This window comes from Aythya ferina, assembly GCF_964211825.1.
Source record: "Aythya ferina genome assembly, chromosome: 2".
In the NCBI taxonomy this organism is placed as follows: domain Eukaryota; kingdom Metazoa; phylum Chordata; class Aves; order Anseriformes; family Anatidae; genus Aythya; species Aythya ferina.
In genome coordinates, this window is record NC_140297.1 from 17826656 (window position 1) to 17845041 (window position 18386).

Genomic DNA, 18386 nt, shown 5'->3' on the forward strand with positions numbered 1-18386 from the left:
CTGTCATTTTTCATCTGTCCATAACTATTGAATCTGCACCGGCCAACTTCCCAAAGACAAAATGCGGCATCTGCAGTTAGTGCTGAAGCGGCCACGTCTGTGGTGTCGCCTTCCACCAGTAACATGTGGAAGAGATTAGATAAGCGAGGTGGCTCCTGCTGTGGGGAGTTTATTCCTGCTCCGGAGCCCCTGGAAGGTATGCTGCTTCTCACACGCCACTGTGAGCACTTCTAGGGAAGTCACTTTACCAAAAAGTAATGCACTCAAGTCAAAATCACCCCTCCGCTCCAGCTTAGGCTTTAGGTAGCATCAGAGCAAGCAGCAGCTGGTGAGCGTGCTTTTATCTTTGATGCAAGTTTCTGGCGATCAAAGCGGGAAGCCAGAAATGCAACCAGCTCGGCCCAAACGCACGAAACTTACTTATCGGTAGCCGCGCGGTGCGTGCGCTTTATTCCTAGCCTTTTGGGGTAATTATTATGATTTTTTTCCCCTATTTTTTTTTTAACGGGAAGGCCCCCGCGGGCTCCCCGCCGCCGCCCCGCCGGCAGGGGCCCGGAGGAGCGAAGGAGTTAAAGGGAGGCGCTTGGGAAATCCGATGCTGAGGAGCCCCAGGAATGCTGCTGCCCCTTCCCACTCCCCTCCGGCTCTCGGAGCGGCTCAGTCCCCGCCGCCGAGCCCCGAGGCCGCGCACGCTCGCTCCGGGCTCTGCCCCGCAGGTTCCTCAACCGGGAGACACCGTGGGGGGGGGGGGGGGGGTGGCGAAGAGGGTTCAAAACTTATTTTATTTTTTCTTTCTGGCTACTTTTTTTTTATTATTTTTTTTTATTTTTTCCCTTGCAGGCGCTGCCGGAGATGCCGGGCAGGAGGCGGTGGTGGGCACGCTGCTGGCTGGGCGTCTGCCTCTCGCTGCTGGGCGCCGGGGGCTGCAGCGGAGGCGGTGGCGGCGGCGGCGGCTCCGAGCCCTGCCGCCTGCCCCCCTGCGCTGGCGAGGCTCCCCCGCCGCCCTGCCGCGGGGCTCGCTGCGGAGCCCGTGCCGGCCGGCCCGCCCGCTCCTTCCCGCACACCGCCACGCCGCTGCGGGCCCCGCAGGGCAAGCCGCAACCCCCCGCAGCCAGAGGGGGTCCTCCGGAGGCTTGCCCGGCCGGGGGCTGCTCCTCCAACGCCACCCGCCGCGATTGCCAGGGCTTGGAGTGCCGCCTGCCCCCCCGCCTGCGGCCGAGACCCCGCGGCACCGGCGGCTGCGGCGCCTCCGCCCCCGGCGAGGGCTGCCCCGAGCCCGCCCTGCTCCGAGCCGCCGAGCGGGCAGCGCAGTTCGCCGGGGATGATTTCGCCTACGGGGGGCCCGAGCTGGGCGGAGGAGGCGCCCTGGGGGTGCAGCTGGCCTGCGACGTGAAGCCAGGTGCGGGTGGCCCGAGGGGACCGGGGGGAGGTGGGTTTTGGGGGGGGTCTGCTCCTCGCACCCGGAGTTTGGTGGGAGCTCCCCCCGAGGTGTGAGAGCGGGGTGAGCAGCTCCGGGTGCTGAGCCGGGCTCGGGGGGAAGGTTTGGGGCACTGCTGTGGGGCACGTCGGGGGTGTGCGGCCCCTTCTTCCCCCTCCGCACACACACAGGTGTGGGCGCACACTCGTGAGACTCCAGCAATGGATGGGACATGGCAAAACGGGGACGTTTTAGTGCTATTTTAAAGCAAGCGTAAGACCTCTAACTGGCTCTGTCTTTGCAGCCTGGTGTTTCTCAGGGCTTTGGTTTACAGCAGCATCCTACGAGGCCTCACATGTGCGCTCAGCACCCTGAATGAACGGGCTGGTGCTGTGAAACTTGCTGCTGCTGACAAGTTGGCTTACGGTGGTAGCCAGCAGAAAAAGAAATCGCAGGGCATTGCTTATTGCACTTAATTCAGAGCATGGTACAGCCCTCGTCAGTTCAGTATCCCTGTAGAAACCAGAGATGTCCATGGTTGTACTCACAGGTCAGCAAAAGACGCTGTGTAATTGCCTGGGATATGTGGATTTACCCACATTAAAAGCATCAGCCAACCTTTAATGACCGCAGAGCAGTTTGGGTTCTGGTTTAATGCCTTATTTGAAAGATATAAAGTTTATGAGGAAGAGTGATTTATTTAATCCCTGATTGGTGGTCAAAGCTAATGGAAAGCGTAAAGGATACTTAAACTTTGTCACGTCCTTGTGGCCAATCTGAGGGCAGTGGCTGCTCCAGACAGCAGAGCACATGTCAAGCCTCATTTTGGACAACTAATTGGTAAAGCATCACCTCCTCTTAATTAGGCTGCAGCACTTAGTGGTGATCCCAGACACAGGGCAGAGATTTAACCCCCCTTTGCATATTACCGTGATGCTGTGTGCCTTCATCTTCCCTGATAGTGCTCCCAGATGTCTTCCAGAACCTCTGTACACCCCCTGACCAAAGGTGTGCAGAAAACTGAGAAGACAGTATGCTCAACCTCTTTTTTTCTTTTTTTTTTCTGCTTCTGTGCATATTTTTTACACACTCATCATGATTACCATATCTCCCTTTTGCAAAAGGACCTAGGATCTTTGCATTTTCTTTGTGCTCACCAAGATCCATCTCTGTGTAATACAACTTGTGGTAAATGATAAGGTCATTCTGCACAGGCAGAAAAGACTCACACTTCTTGGATGGTGCTGAAAGCAGACACACTGTACCTTCCTGAAGGTCTAACAAAGAGAATCCAGCCCAGCGTAACCTGTTTCTCCAAACATCCTCTTACTCCATGGCTGTTTTTAGAGGACCGAGATCAGTCTCTGCTGCTCAATCTCCAGTTCCATCAACTTACATGGTGAGTTGCATTTATCCATCATCTCCTAGGCCATAGGGTTAGGTCCTCTGTCCTCTCTGGCACAGGACAGAGGAAAACAGAATAAAGGAAGGTAAAGCAGAGGGGTTGGACAGTGAAGACACTGGGGATTTTGAGACTTGAAACAAGAATTCACTGTAATCTTTCAGTTTTATGCTCTTTGCAGGCATGTTGCTGGGTGAAGTCTGAGAGGAACAGCAGTATCATTTTTCCCTTAAAGCTCTTCAAGCCATCAAGAATGGATTATACTTATTATGGCCAACGTCTGTCATGGATTTGTGCGTTCACCTCCTTCACGTGCCTCGCTGGTCCCAGCCATTCTCACCTGTGGCAGAGACCAGCATCCTGTATGTTGGAGGGAAAGCAGTGAACAGCACTGCCCACTAAACCACCTAGTACAGCGGAAGGCGCCGTCAGCAAGGAAGCACACAGTGAGCAAACCTGTGATAACACGTGAGCTTCGGTGTCTGAATTTCCAGATGAGGACAACTGCACCCACAAAGGAATTCCCTTCTCACTGCTTTTGGCTCGCATCCTGTGAGTGACACAGGTTGGCAGCAGCCCACTCCCAAGACCACTGCAGCAATCATGCAATTGGTGTGGATGAGACCTGGGCTGAAGACTTCTGTCCGGTTTGCACTAAGGGCCTGTCTGCATGTTTTGCCCATTCCAAACACCGGACCCAGTCCTTCACAAGGCAGCTTTTTTTCCCAAAGGTGGAAGAAAATCATACTGGATTCATCAACATCTAGCAGAAATCCCATGCACTTAGCATCAGGAGCAACAAAATAAGCCACATCTACAGTCTTTGTTTTCCTTCAAGCTGGTGTACAGGCGAGCATCTAGCATTCTGCTGTGCCTCTAACATTCTCTGCATATGCCTAAGACCTTGGAGACCTTTCTTTGGAGCCCATATCAGTGGAATTTCTGCAGTAGTGCAGAGAATGCCTTCTTCAACCCCCATTTGCAGCTGGGTCTTGGAAACGAGCGTGGTTCTATAGCAATTCCAGCATGGCCTGCCTGCTAGAAAAAAAAAGAACAACAAAGTTGGTAATCACACCTCGAAGCTGGGGAAATGCATTTGCCATTGTATGGAGGGAACTGCTATTCAAACAGCATGCAGAGAACACGATGGGGCAAATCCAGGTAAATGTCATGAATAACATCCTTTGCTTCTAGTCTTCTAAAGAGCCATGATAGAGGAGGCTGAGAGCTCATGCAAGAGGTGTGCCCAGTCTGTTTGGTGGAGATGGTGGCTTTCCTGTCAAGAAATTGTATGAGTGAATCTTACTGTGCAGGAATGGCAGGAACCTGTCTCAGTTAGGCTTACAGATGTGCAGTACAGACGTAACTTCATGGAGAAGGACCAGATGCAGGGGGAACTAGCTGTGCTGGTCAGTAGTGTGGTCAGAAAGAAGCCCTCGGGAGGAAATGTAGGGACCTCTTGCATGCAGCAGTAAATATGCTGCAGACAGGCTTGGCTGAGCTCCAGGAACCTCCAGGAGTAGTTAGAGTATACGGAGCTGCCTCCAGTACTCAGAGTAGCTGCTGTCTTCCAAGTTTTCATTTCAGTGTTTTGAGATGAGGCTGCTGCATGTGCTCATCAAGTGGCTTAAGCAGGGAGCAAAGAAAATATCAAGTATTTTTTCTGTAACTACAATTTTTGCATAACTACAGGGTGATGTCTGTACATTTTGCAGACAGCACAGGTGATCACACATTTACATAGGCTCCAGGAACTTACCAACACAGTTGGAAAGAGCACAGGCGTATGACAAAGTTATCTGCCGCTTCTACAGCTTCACCCATTCTCCTGATTCTTCCTAAATTAATCACCCTAAAAGAGGTTTCTTTGGCAGACATGCAGAGAATTTGTCTATGGAGATTTCTGTCAGTTTTATATCAAGTATAAAAGCGTAATTAGAAAGAAACAGAAGGCTGTCTGGCCCTTTAGGTACACATTTTGAGATGCTGTAGCTCAAAACTGAGGAAACCATCCATACAAGAAGAAATGGATCAGTGACTGTTTCTGTCTTTCCTTCATTTTTAGGAGAATGTTCCTGTCTGGGTACCATGCTAGCACATTACTCTGAGACCAGCAGCATGGGGTGCTTACCATTGACCTCTTCTCAAACAGCTGGGGAGCTGAAATACACGTGGAATACCCAGGTGACCCTAAGGCCATTTTCTGCCTGTACTGTCGCCATCCACAGGTGGAGGAGACCTCTTGGCCCACCCCAGCCTATGACTGCCAGCTCTACAACAGTGCACGAGTAGATTTGCAATGGTTCTTCAGTCACTGAGAGAAATCTTCCCTCCAGTTTGCCTGATAGAGAAGGTTGTGTTTTGGTGACCATTCAAGTGAGGTGCACTCAAATGCTTGCTGAAGACAGTGCCTAGTACCAGATGTCCAAGATAAAGGCCAGCACCCGGGGCTCTAGCTGATTCCCAGCATGATGTCTATGTTTGCAGGTTGATCTGCACGAAGCAGGTGACTCTCACTCTTCACCAGCTGCCAGCCAGAGCAGGCACAGCCCTGCTGTGGAGATCACACCAACGTATTCATCATCTCTCCATCCAATATCGCCAGCACCATAGGTATGATCTAGAAGGCTCCTGCGAACTGCAGCTGAACCACCACTTCTGTTGGCCAGGCTCCTGTGGTGAGAGGAAGATACTAGAGTGCAGACCTGAACTCCCATTTCAATCAGATGAGACCATTCCACTGCAGAATTGTCACTGGTGTTCCTCGGCACCTCCCTGAGTACACCTTACTCCAGATGAAAGACTGGCATGCCAAAAGAAGGACTGTACAGAGCCTGTTTTCACCGTCTTATCTTGTATTCCTCTGTGTTTCTCCCCTCATTCTTCAGTTGCCATTAAATCCTTCATATTTCCCATCCAACCCATCTTTCTGTTTTCTTTTGGACAGACTTATCTGCAGTTAATGTGCAGCTGCCATATCTCATACCTGCCAAGCCCAGTGAACAAGGTTGTAGCTTCTCATGCTGTTGCACTCTTCCGAGCGGTGCCTGCAACCCTCTGCTCTCATCTCCTGTGGCTACCAGGAGGGGGTGGCACCATCAGGTGGCTCCATGCCCCTGGGACCCACTGAAGATCTCAGAGGGGTTAGTCTTTCTGCTGGCCTTCCTTCCAGACTGTCTGCTTTTAGTTTTTGACCTCCAACCAGGTTGTGCTTGAGGGCTACATTGTCCTTGCAGCACACCCTCAGGATAACATGTCCTTTCTAAGGCATCCTAGAGAAATATGGCAGCAGGTCATAGGTAGGTACTGTGTTTGCACCATGGATCCTGGAAGTGCGGAGCAGGTGGCTGCAAAATAGACCTTACCATGGTTGAGTATAGTGTGTGTGTGTAAGAAAGGTAATATTGCGTCTGTGGTCATGAGAACGTCCGGATGTTGCAAGGGGGTTTACCTGTTTGATTCTTGTCTGCGGAATGGGGAAAGGTAGTTCAGTAGGATTGCGGGAGTGTAACAATTTCTAAAGATCTCTTGCACTGGAATTCTTGTATAATTTTAGATGACTGTGATAGAGACATCCCTATCTGACATTCACTGTGGGTTACCTTTGTGTAGTTAACAGAGAGAAACAGGGCCATTTTTAGGGCATAGAACCTCTGAGCTATTTTAAACTTCTACTTCAGAATTCTTTTGGCAAACACGATTCTCCTCCACTTAATTGTATTCTCATTTCTTTTTAGTAATCTTTTTTGTGCAAGAGTTTTATTATACTCTTTGTTGCTCTGGTGTTGTGAACTACCTGTAGCACCAGCTAATGTGCAGGGGAGGGTCTCTTGTACTGGCGTAAAACTAAGTTTTGTCATAGAACTGTAAAATTAAAATGAGGATAAAAACAGTCATGAAGGATTTCTTAGGGCTCATATTGTCACCGGCTGAGCTTTAGACAACCAAAAGGAGCAAAGGTAAATTGACAAACTGGAATGCTGCTGTTGTTACGGAGTTCTGTAAGCCTGTTGTGGGGAGAGGGAATTACAAGAATAGTTTCAGTGCAGTCAGAAAGTTTGCCAGTTACTGGCTGGAGATGATGCTCCCCAAGTACGTGCTTAAACATAAGCTGTACATGATGTGTTTTACTGAATCAGGGCTTTAGTTAACCGTTGCATTGATAGATCTGCTCATGTTTGTGATGAAAGACCAGATTCAAAGAGGGGGAGGTTACAACACAATAACCCTGTTCTAGAAGAGTCTGTATTCTTCCTGTCCATAGCTTGGTAATGGCTAAAAACAAGAGCTGGAGAAAAAGTAGTTTTGTGAAAAAAAAAGGAAGTTTTGTAATGCATCCTTGACTAACTCACTGCCTTTCATCGTTTCCCAATTTCCTGGACTGACTTTTAAATGATGCAGTTGGACTTTTCCTCACCTCTTCTTTCCTTTTCCATTAAGAGGGTCAAAAGGCCTAGAATGGGGCGGTTTTGTATAGTTAATTTTCATTCCTATTTGTTTCTTACAAACCTGCATTTGTTAATGTTATTTGTTAAGCATAAAGTCAAGATCAAGATGTAGTTACTGATAAAGGCAGACATGTACACAAGCTCATCTGACAGTAAGTCCAATGGCTGTTAATCTATGAAGCAGTTCCCTAGGGGAATGCATTTGCCCGGGTAAGGGCTGCCCTTTACCTTTCCATTTGCTTTGAAGGCATGACTCTTGCTTCTATGTGGTGTGGTCCATTGGCACCGTGTTGTCACTTGCATGGTCAAAATACTTAGCGTAGATCTGTGCTTTTCTGCCCACACTCACAATTGTAAGCCAGACTTCTGCAAGCACAAGTCTTATGGAAAGGAAATTGTGTATGTCTTTCCAGCCCCAAGCACAAATGGAACTATATAGGTCTACGAAAATTCCCGATATCCAATCACATCATGCATGTAACTGTCTTGCTGCCCAGTAACTTGAACCTATGGGCTGGTTTCATGCATACTTGACAAGGGGTAGAGGTATTAAAAATAAGCAAGGCTGTATAAACTTCATAGAAGGTCAACAACTTCTTGACATGTCTGAACTACTACCATGTATTGAACCTGCTGCCTTCATTTAGTGCCACCTAATTCTTGTATTGCAAGACAGAGTGGAGTGTCTTTCCATATCTGCTTTCTTTAGGACTCCTGTAATATAACACAGTTGTTTTTACCAGCCTGAAAAATCCTATCTACTTTCTCATATTGTAGGGGTATTGTATGTTAAATGTTCCTTATTGCCCTTCTGTGAACCTTTTTGAGTTTTTCTGTGCCCTTTTTGACACGGGGAACCAGGACTGTATACTGTATTAAAGATGCTCTATTGATTAATACAATGTTGTAATTATATGTTCTCTTCTGTTATTCCTCTTCTAATTGCTCCTAACATTTTATTTGCCTTTTTAACCTCTGTTGGACCCTGAACTGATGCTTACATGGCTTTGTAGCCCAAGATCTGTATCTAGACCTGCTATATTAGCTCAAGATCATTTTGGAGTGCTAATAATCATATACAAGCACAGCATTTTTTTTATGAAAGAATAAGATTCTTTTTTTCCCGGTGAGTGCATCATTTTACCTTTATCTTCTTTGAGTTTCTTTTTGCCATTTTATTGCTGGTCCTTAGTATCATAGACTTCTTTTGCAGTTCTCTGTAATTGACCCTTATTTTTACTACCCTAAATAGCTTAGTGTTCTCAACAAGTTTTATCACCTCATTTTATCACCTTTACAGTGAAAGTTGACCCTTTTCTCTCTACTGTATTTGAACATGTACATAGACATGATTAATCTGTTATTGACCTCAAGTGATGATTAATTTATGCCCTGAAGCATGGGGTTTGATTATGACTTTTTTAGTGTCTCTGGCTATAAATGTTGCTTATGAAATCGAAGAGCTTGCAGTCTCATAAGGGAGCTATAAAGATAGTAAAGGAATTGGCTTTCCAATCATGACCTGAATTTAACGAGACTTTTCATTAACTTATAAAATGTGAATGCCTTTGAAGAGATAATACAGCAACCTGGAAAATCATTTTTCTTGGATAATAATCAGTCAATTGTATTTCAGGAGAAAACGAAGTTCCGTCTGAAGATGCCCTAATACTACAGCTGCACCTTGCAAAAGGACACGAGAAATTTACTGAAATGCTAAAAAGCCAGCAGCAAATCATTGTAGATTTGCAGCAAAAACTTGCTGAACAGCAGCACATACTGGTTAGCCAGCAAAAGGAGATTCTTGAACAGCAAAGAAAAATGTATGAGCAAATGGATCTGATCAAAGTCCAGTATGGCATGCTTTTTGACACAGTGAAACAAATGTCATTTCAGAGTTTGCAAGAAGATATTCAAAATTATTTTGAAAGTCATCTTCAAGGACTTCAGAACCAGGTCAGGAATCATCTCCAGAAGTCATATTCTGTCCATAAAGTAGAAGTGGATGCAAAAGTGATTAATGTTGGGGAGTCTTTGCTGGACTGTGGTCTTTGTGAAAGTGATGAATTTTGCAATTTCCAAAAGACACCTTCACAATGTGAAAAATGCACATTGTGTCCTGCTGGTTTTTTCCAAATGGCTGAGTGTTCTGCAAACTCTGATCGGATTTGCCAGGTGAAATATCATTCTGTATCTTTCAGTTATTGTATATGAAGTATTGTGTTGGACAAACAAGGATGACATTCTGGAAGTAACTAGTCAGAGAGCTAGTTACTGTGTTTTATTGAATGGGTTGTGGCACTTCAAAGTTTGCCTGGAGTTTTCTGTGGGTTTTCTCTACCATTTGCTGGTGTAAATGGGCACTAGTTTGTGAGTGCTGGATGTAAAGCTTTCCCAAGGCTAAGAGCTGGTCAATTCTGTTCATCCTGGTAGGAAAGGACATCCTAAAGCACATACACTTATACATGCTAAATTTGTTTATTTAATCCCAGTCCAGTCTACATGAAGTGCTAGACACACTGGAAAAGTAGAGGAAAGCTTTATTAAGTAAAACTAAAGAAAGGTCAGGTGGTTGTTTATAAATTGCAAACAAAAGTTGTCAGTTAAAGTAAATGTAAAATCTAGTTCTAGCTTAAACACAACATACAAACATTGAAATATGTTCAACCCTGATATTTTTAGTATTAAATGCATTTTATTATACAAAACCAGCATGTAAACAAAATGAGATGGCTCTTTGGTCACTTCTATTTAAAAGTCCTAGGATATGTGAGGATCTTAATATTTAAAGCAGTATCTTTGCCAAGCGTTGCTCCCAGTCCTTGGCTTAATGTGAACCTTAACAGCTAGAGACCTAAGCCCATGCTGTTGAGAAGAAACTGAAAATCTGTGCTCTTCCCCCTGCTAGTCTCACTTGTCTTTAATGTGAGTGTTTGATGGCAAATTTAGTTTTTTGTTCTTTCCCTTCTACCTGCTGTAGGGTGAGGGTAGGGCTTGTTGGCAGGAAAGATTAATTTATTTCACTTGGATGTTTTTCAGTTAGCACCTTCCTCCCAGACTAAATGTCTTAAAGAGCTTTTCCTAATGCTTTCTTGGTTGTTACAATGTCCTCAAGGTCAACTGATTGATGGAGTTGGTACTGTGTCACAGATTATGTGCTGTAAAAAGTGTTAGTAGAACAACCTACCCATTTAGTTTGTGGTCTGTACACTGCTAGCTTTCTGTGGAGACCACAGGGTCTGTTTGATACCTTGCTAGAACAGGTCACAAATCCAAAACAGGTTGTCTTGCTCCAGCATGTTTGTGCAATCACTCCTCTCTTCCTCCCCACATATGTCTGGGTGTCACAGAGCCTGAAGAGCCTGTTTCAAATTTAAGTGATGGCATTAAAGTGTTTCAATATGATTCTTGTGATTTACAGGACAGAGATGAATGTACTGAATCTCCAAGCATTTGTGGTGAGAGGATAAAGTGTCTGAATACTCCAGGTAAGTTATATTCTCCAGTAATTAAAGAACAAAGATAATTAGATCTTCGGGAACAGGCTGAAGAGATAGATAAAGACTTAGGCCTGTGTGTTTGTGACTAATGACATGCTCAGCTTGCTGGAATCAAAGGGGTTGAAAAACACTCAGCTCTAAGTTGATAGCAGTTCTTGTGTGCTATTTAGAACATAATATGGTCTATTTAGAACACAATATCCCCCAGGACCTTTGGATGGTCCTCTTAACCTTATTTTCATGGGTTTTTATATGCTTTGATTTTAATTTTCACTGATGACCTGACCTTGTTTATGCTGGTGCAAATGGGGTGAAAATCACAGATATTATTCCTAATGGAGAAAAATAGCTGTCATTTTCCTTCTGCTGTGCTGTGGTAGATATTTGATTTGATCTAATGAAGGTTCTTATAAAGCCTTTCTTCATCAATCTTACTCTCTTTTAGCAATAATATTGTCAAATATTGAGGAACGACCAACAGTTGTCATCATTTGTGGGTGCACGGGGGAACTTTCAGGCACAGATTTGAATGGTATTGTGCACTTCAGGCTTAGGCTTCATTATTTCTCATGGCAGTCAGACACACAAGAGCAAAATTAATAGATGTATTGAGCAAAATGTATTAAGGTGCTAGTTTTCTTTCTACATGTCTAACTTCTGGTTGGCCAAAAAGTTTGAAAGGAACTGTGTGATCAAACAAAGCATTTCAGTGGTTGTAGCCTCTACTTGAGGGCTCCCAGTAGAATAACCCAGTAGAATAACAAGGGAAGGCTTCATCAGCTTATATGCTTTTCCTCCTCTGAACTTCTTACTTGAAAAGGTGGGGTCTCTGAGGGGCAAAGGCTGTTTTCTGCTCTTAATGAGTGATTTTGTACTATTTCTGCCCTAGCACTGGTAAAGAAAAAAGTGGAAGAGAACTGATCCTAGGAAAGGGTTAAAAGAGGACTTGTGTTTGTGTACATTGTCCTTTATCTGGGCAGGAACTGTGGTGGGTTGCATGGTATTACAAAAACACCATAGGAAACTGGAAATGACTAGAAGAGAGCACCTAGTGCTGCCTTACCTGGCAGATGCTGTAGATGAGGTACCATCAGACTTAAGAAAGAAGAAGCAAGACCTGATTTCTCTTCTCACATTTTTAATGGTAATTTATAAAGATGCAAAGGCAAGCTCTCTCTACCACTTGGATCAGGATTCAGTGTCCTGTTGTCTTTCCCATCTGTCATGGAAGAGAGTGCGCTCTCTTATTTTTTATTAGAGAAGACTGCTACTTTCAGCCTGTTCATGGTAGCTCATTATCTACATGTATACAACTTATCAAAAGGAGGCTGAAACTGGATGTCTGTTTTGGGTAATAGAGGGTATATGGGGTTGTGATCTGATGTATGAGTTCCAGATGCTGTATGTGGTTTCTTGAGCTGCACGCAAAGGTTGTTGGATCTGAAGCAGCTCATGTTCCCTTGACAGTGTGAAGGGAGGCACAGCAAATAATGATAAATAAACATGCAAGTAGGAGACTCTCTTTCTTCACCCATTCACTTTTTTCACAGACTGTTGTCCTTGGTGTGATCCCACTAAGTGGAGTTGACCAAAGGCACTCTCCCCACCATGCCAGGCAAACTTAAGGGGACTTGCAATGGAACTTACTGTGGGATGCAGGGAGAGGATTTGAGAATTGCACAGGACCTGTTATACAGTGTTTTAAATGGATACGGGAATATACAAAAATTATTACGGGTGTTTAGGGGAAGGTAGTGAGTGCTAGCAAAATTCAAGCTGGACTAGCTGGTGAGTAGGATAAGAGGTCTGAGTACCAGCAACTATAGCAAGACCTCAGACTTAGGGGAGCTCCTAGGTTCAGATGCCAGCAACTGGAGGAGACCAGACAGTGTAGGACCAGTTATTGGAGTGACCCATATGGTGTGTGGATATTCCACTAGTGGCCTTCAGTCCCAGGCATCTAGAGAAGAGGAACAGGACTGAACCATCCATGCTATCCATGTTTGTGTGAGTACTGCACGTGCTTGTGTGGGCAAAGGCATCATTTTCTGTCAGTGTTCATCCGTGTGGCTGGCTGTGTTATGTGCGTGTCTACCAGGAATACAGGCTGTGGTACAGGCTGCATGTGGGGACACAAAACTGGGACAGCCTCACACCAGTGGGTCAGAGAGGTGTATTCCCTTGGATCTCAAAGCAGGTTCAGTGATCTAACAGGAGAGCTCTGCTCTCAGAGTAACTCAATCTGAGCTTGGCAGCCAGGCTATGTAGAGTCCTCTCCTCAAGTGAGACACTGCAGGTTTGTCTTCTGCAGGACAGCATTTGGAAAGACCCTGGAAATTGATGAAATACTGCAAAAGCAAGAATGTGAATGCAAGTGGTGAATAACAAGAACTTAAATAGCACTGATTTGTAATTATCTATGCTGAATTGTAATGATTGAAATCTGACATAGAGGGTTCAAGAAGAGGATGGATTCTTGTACTCTGCTTGAATATCACATTTGCAGCTATGAATAGTCCCAGCAGCAACTAGGTGCATGGCTACTCTAGTTGTGTTGCAATTGCCTGGCCTTCAGGAACTGTGAGGGCTGGTGGGTGTGTTACAGAGACACCCAATTTCACAAAAACAGCTCAACTACAGCTGGGTTGCTCACAATAAAACCAGCAGTGCCCAGAAAGAGGTGGGAGAGATTGTCAGAGAGAAATAGGAAGCAGTCACAGCATGCTGCTCTGCTGGCTTTCTGATGTTGGGCTATCTTTTGCTGCTCGACCTCTTCTGGGCTAGCAGAGGACACGATGCTGCTCTTGCTACTGTGTCCACAGTATAAAGGAGCCCATGTGCTGCTTTGAAGTCCCCTATTTAAAGTACATTAAGGGGGAACACCTGCTGCAGTCTCAACTGACAAAAAGTAGACAGCAAATTGATAAGGGTAGTCACCACATATATTTGTAAAATTTTGTATTTATAAAAATCCTTAAATATAAATGCAAATATTTTAAAGAAGCAAATAGCAAGAAAAGTATTTCTAGGCACTTCTGCAGGTCTCTGCTGTATGAAACAGTTGTGTTTGTCTATTCAATAGCATTTCATCCTGTATTTTTGACTGTCGTGGGAGCCATTGATATGAGCAGTAGAACTGGTTAAAAGGTGTCATGTGAATAGTTATACTATGGTGTACACTGATCTATTTTCAACAGCAAAGCAAAGGGATATTCTTTTATATTCTCCATTGTATATTCATAGCTGAAAAAATGTGATCTTATTTATTTGGTATTTGCTTCTCGTAAAAATAAAAGCTCAACACTTTCAGGGGGAATAAAACGATAAATTTCTTTTAACTTATTTCAAATGGAAAAAATCTTACTTTTCTTTAACAAGCTCTTTTGAGGAAACCATACAGGGTCTCTGAAAGAATATTCTTACATCATAAATTATGTAGTCCTACATATCAGTGTTAGCGAAGAATCATCTCTTCAGTGAATGAAACATGAATAGGCAAAGATATGAGGGTGAATATACGAAGTCTGTATAAATTAATACAGTGTCTGGTATTCTCAGCTGAATAACGTTGTATCAGAAGTGAATTTTAGCCAATATCCAGACCTTCCTTGTGTGCCAGGTGCAGATGTACTGCTCTGACTTGCAGTCCTCAGTACGTGTGGTGTGCTTTTCTGCTTGCATCAGCAGTCTGGTGATAGCCAGCTCCGCCCTGGGTTTAGCAATGGAGAAAATTGGCCTGCTGGGCTCCGTGTCAAATGCTTGTAGTCCCAGTCTTGGAGCAAATCCCTGCTCAGATACAGCAACTTTCCAGCTGAGGAGTATAGCAAATGTATGTGATTAAAAAACGCTTGTGAATAAAATAACACAGTGGTTAGATAGTGAAGGATATTTAAGAAGAGCTATAAGAAAGACAATTATTGAGTTTGATTATGTGTGGTCAAAAAGCAGAAGCAAGTGCCTTGGTGATTAAACTGAGGCACAACCTGCAAGTGGTTATTCTTTTGGTTGTCTCAAATCATGTGCAATGATTTAGGTCTTGAAGGCCCTGTGCACAAAGGTTTTGGGCACCAGCTGCTCCAGCTGGAGACAGTGGCAGCTGGCAGTGCTCTTTGGAAAATTGCCATAGAAAATTACAGGCTGTTTTTAAAACCTGCTCTTCGGGTGTGCATTCTTTGATCCACCGAGGTCATGGTATGCTGGCCAACAGCACAAAATTGCCTTCTTTTAAATTAATTATTCCTGATAACTTTAAACTATCAAGACCACTGCTGTCCTGTGTCTTAAGGCAGTAGTTTTGTGCCTTTCACAGCATGGACATTTGCATATTGACTTTAAGCCTGCTGATTGCCATTTTGCTTTTCCTACTTTTCTCTTGCAGGTTCTTTAAAAACAGTACACAGAATGCCTGGGGTCCACATCCCTCAGGTTGAAAAGCACTGCTTTAGAAATCACAGCTACAGCAGTGCTGCCCCAAAACATGACTGGGCAGACAGCGGGCATTTCTTGTATAGAGGAACTCTGCATTGTTGGAAGTATCTTATCTGCTTAGTGCACTATGCCTTTTACTTAAGAGAAAGAGTGTCTTTGGAGCAATGTCATTGTATCTGACCCATTAGAGGTTTTGGTTAGAATTGCCTCTATGCAGTCCCTTCTCTCTCCTTGCTCCTCACACTCTAAACCACTGGATTCGGCTCGGACAAGGTGAGTTACCTGTAGTGTTTCCTCTGTTTGCTAGCAAGGATCCTTTAATAGTGCAAACTGATCTAATGTAGAATCATAGAATGGTTTGGGTTGGAAGGGACCTTAAACCCCATCCAGTTCCAACCCCCTGCCATGGGCAGGGACACCTCCTGCTAAACCAGGTTGCTCAAAGCTCCATCCAGCCTGGCCTTGAACACCTCCAGCGATGGGGCATCCACAGCTTCTCTGGACAACCTGTTCTAGTGCCTCACCACCCTCACAGTAAATAATTTCTTCCTGGTTATCTTCATTTTCATCATGGTTGTCTTCTGTTTTCTCTGTTATGATTAGACATGTTATCAAAGTTACTTGATATATAGAGCTGTAGAGTTCTTATATTTATTGTTTTAAAGGTTTAATGATAAAAATTGCCCATTTCCTGTGAACAGGTGGCTTCCGATGCCTTGGAATTGCTGAGAAAGATGCTGCTTTGGGATTGTGTGGCGAGGAGTATTTCTTTAATAAGGAAATGCAGGAATGCCAGGCATGTTTGAAATGTGAAGATGGAATGGTGGCCATGCCTTGCTCCACTGTCAGTGATACAGTTTGCTCAGCAACCACTGAAAACAAGCTCTCAGAGTCTTGGGCTGCAAACATCGTTTTACCATCTGTAAAGTCTGGCATCTCTCAGGTCTACTCTGGTTTGAACTTGAAGATAAGGGAAAAGCTTCACCGTGAAATCCTGTCCATTGAAGATACCAGCCTGGTATTCAGGCAACATGGTTTGTTGTGGACTGACCTAAATTTTGCAGTAAAACACAACTGCAGGAATTTTTTGCAGCTTTCCTTAAAGCTAAATGGCAGTGAGGAAGGCTATGAACTGAGTGGTGTTCGCATTGAACAACCAGAAGGAAAATATTTCCAGAGCACTAGTTTAAGCAGTGCTGCTGAAGTGGAACCCAGCCAAACACTTTCTGTGTTTTTAAGGAGCCCAAATCAGTTCTGCAATCAAAGTAAAGACTTACATATTTATGATCTTAACACACCACTAAGTTTGTTTTGGTTGTCTCATGACACGGGTGCTGTGGCAATCAGTGCACAGATGTCAACAGCAATGCATTACCAAACCAACTATCGGCCTACCTTTAAAATAATTTCTGTTTCTGACCCTTACATGCTAAGTTTATCTCATGATGGCAGAGCTATAAAGTTCACTGAAACCGGTGTTGTCAAATTTGTGTTCCACCAAGCATTGTATTCCATGGGTCATACATGTGTCCGGGAGGGTTTCTCCTTAATTTCTTATATAAACAGGAATGGCACCAACAGAGAATTAATGAATGTATTTAAATCTGGGGTAAACTACAGAGACACGTCAATATCTGCTTCTGGGGCCACAAAAGTTGCTGCCGGAGATCTGATTAGCTTTGAGATACTTTCTCCTGCACAATGTAATGTTCGGTATTTTGGAGATAGTTCTGGAATTAGTATTTTTAGCCTCATCTGGATACCTTCAGCAGTTTCTAGTGCCATATCAGCCACAGTTTCTGTTACGGGTTTGCCTACTGGAGCCGTGAGAAACAAATTACTGGATTTCACCCAGGTTTCATCCAGTGAGAAACAGATACAGCTGGTTTCTTCTGGACAGCTTGCTCAGAAGTACTTCATTTTTACCGAAAAGGGAGTTGCCAGCCTTGCATTTAACTTAAAGCTAATCCATTCATGCAATGTGCTTAAAGTGACTCTCAACCAGTTGACCATGGATCACATGCAACCCACAGCAATTGCCCAGCAGATTGGAGGTCAGATGCCAGAGGGAAGCATATGGACCAGTGTGTCCCTCCGTGCATCTTTTGAAGTACATAACGGAACACTGATATCAGTTTCTCTTGACTGCGTGCGTGGAAGGATCAATCAGATCACTCATGAACATGGAACCAGCATATCAATTTTATGGATTTCATTGTAATTTCTGTACAGAGGTGTTAGCACAGAACTGAGGTTTAAATTGGATTTGGATTCTGCTCTGATTCAATGTCTGTATTTGACACTTTACTGTGTATTGACATGAACATACCGTCCCACTAAAATGCTCTCAATTTTAGGAATATTTAAAGATATTAAATGATCAGTATTTAAAGAAAAGAGAGCTTACAGTGTTCCAAGATGTTACTTCTGTTAACATCTTCAGTCAGAGGAACCATGAATTCAGCTCAAAACCTATTTGTAAAAAAGCTGTCTTTTAAAATTTATTTCTGGACCCACAAAAATTGCAGGTGAGGATAAACACATACCTTTTAGTGCTGGAACTGAAAGCAACACAGCCAAGTAATGGAAACCTGCTTTCATTTTCTTCACTGCAGCAGGCTAACAAGAAGACTAAATGCACTTTGAGGCTAATTTGTCTACATCTTATAAAATGTGCTTTCTATAAGTGCCTCAAACATGCCACAGGCTACAAGTGATAGTATAGTAACATTCAAGTATACATGCACCGTATTCTTGAAGTGAACCTGGGTCAAAAATAGAACATTGTTTTTACAAAATATAATATTTTTTCTCAACAAAATCATTGGAACTAATGATCATTCTAATTTAATTTTGAAATTGTCTGCTTTTAAGTAATTTGGGAAAGTTTTTTCCCGTTTTTTTTGCCAGTGAAAGGGTGCATGATAAGAAGGAATGAAATATGAAAATAATGTGTTAGAAATTAAACTTTTTGAAATGAAACAAATATTTATTCAATTTATTACAAATGGCAAAATATTTTCCTGACCAAAAAGGAATACCATTCACAAGCATATTTATTTTGCTGAATGCTTAATTTTAATTTTTTTTTTTTTTTTTTTTTTTTTGGGAGGGGGGGTGTTAAATCACTTAGTTAATTCTAAAAAGAAACAATGTATTCAATGACACTGATTTTTTTTTCTTCTACCAAC

General features: G+C 43.8%; 1 protein-coding gene across 1 annotated transcript; it reads left to right on the forward strand.

Moving 5' to 3' along the window:
* Nucleotides 1-693: 693 nt before the first annotated feature.
* LOC311432797 (uncharacterized protein) lies at nucleotides 694-17994 on the forward strand. Its single transcript, XM_084511270.1, has 5 exons — nucleotides 694-716; nucleotides 841-1399; nucleotides 8904-9442; nucleotides 10689-10755; nucleotides 15897-17994. The coding sequence occupies exons 2-5, from the start codon at nucleotides 853-855 to the stop codon at nucleotides 17414-17416; spliced, it is 2673 nt and encodes an 890-aa protein (XP_084367396.1). The 5' UTR covers nucleotides 694-716; nucleotides 841-852; the 3' UTR covers nucleotides 17417-17994.
* The last annotated feature ends 392 nt before the right edge of the window (nucleotides 17995-18386 follow it).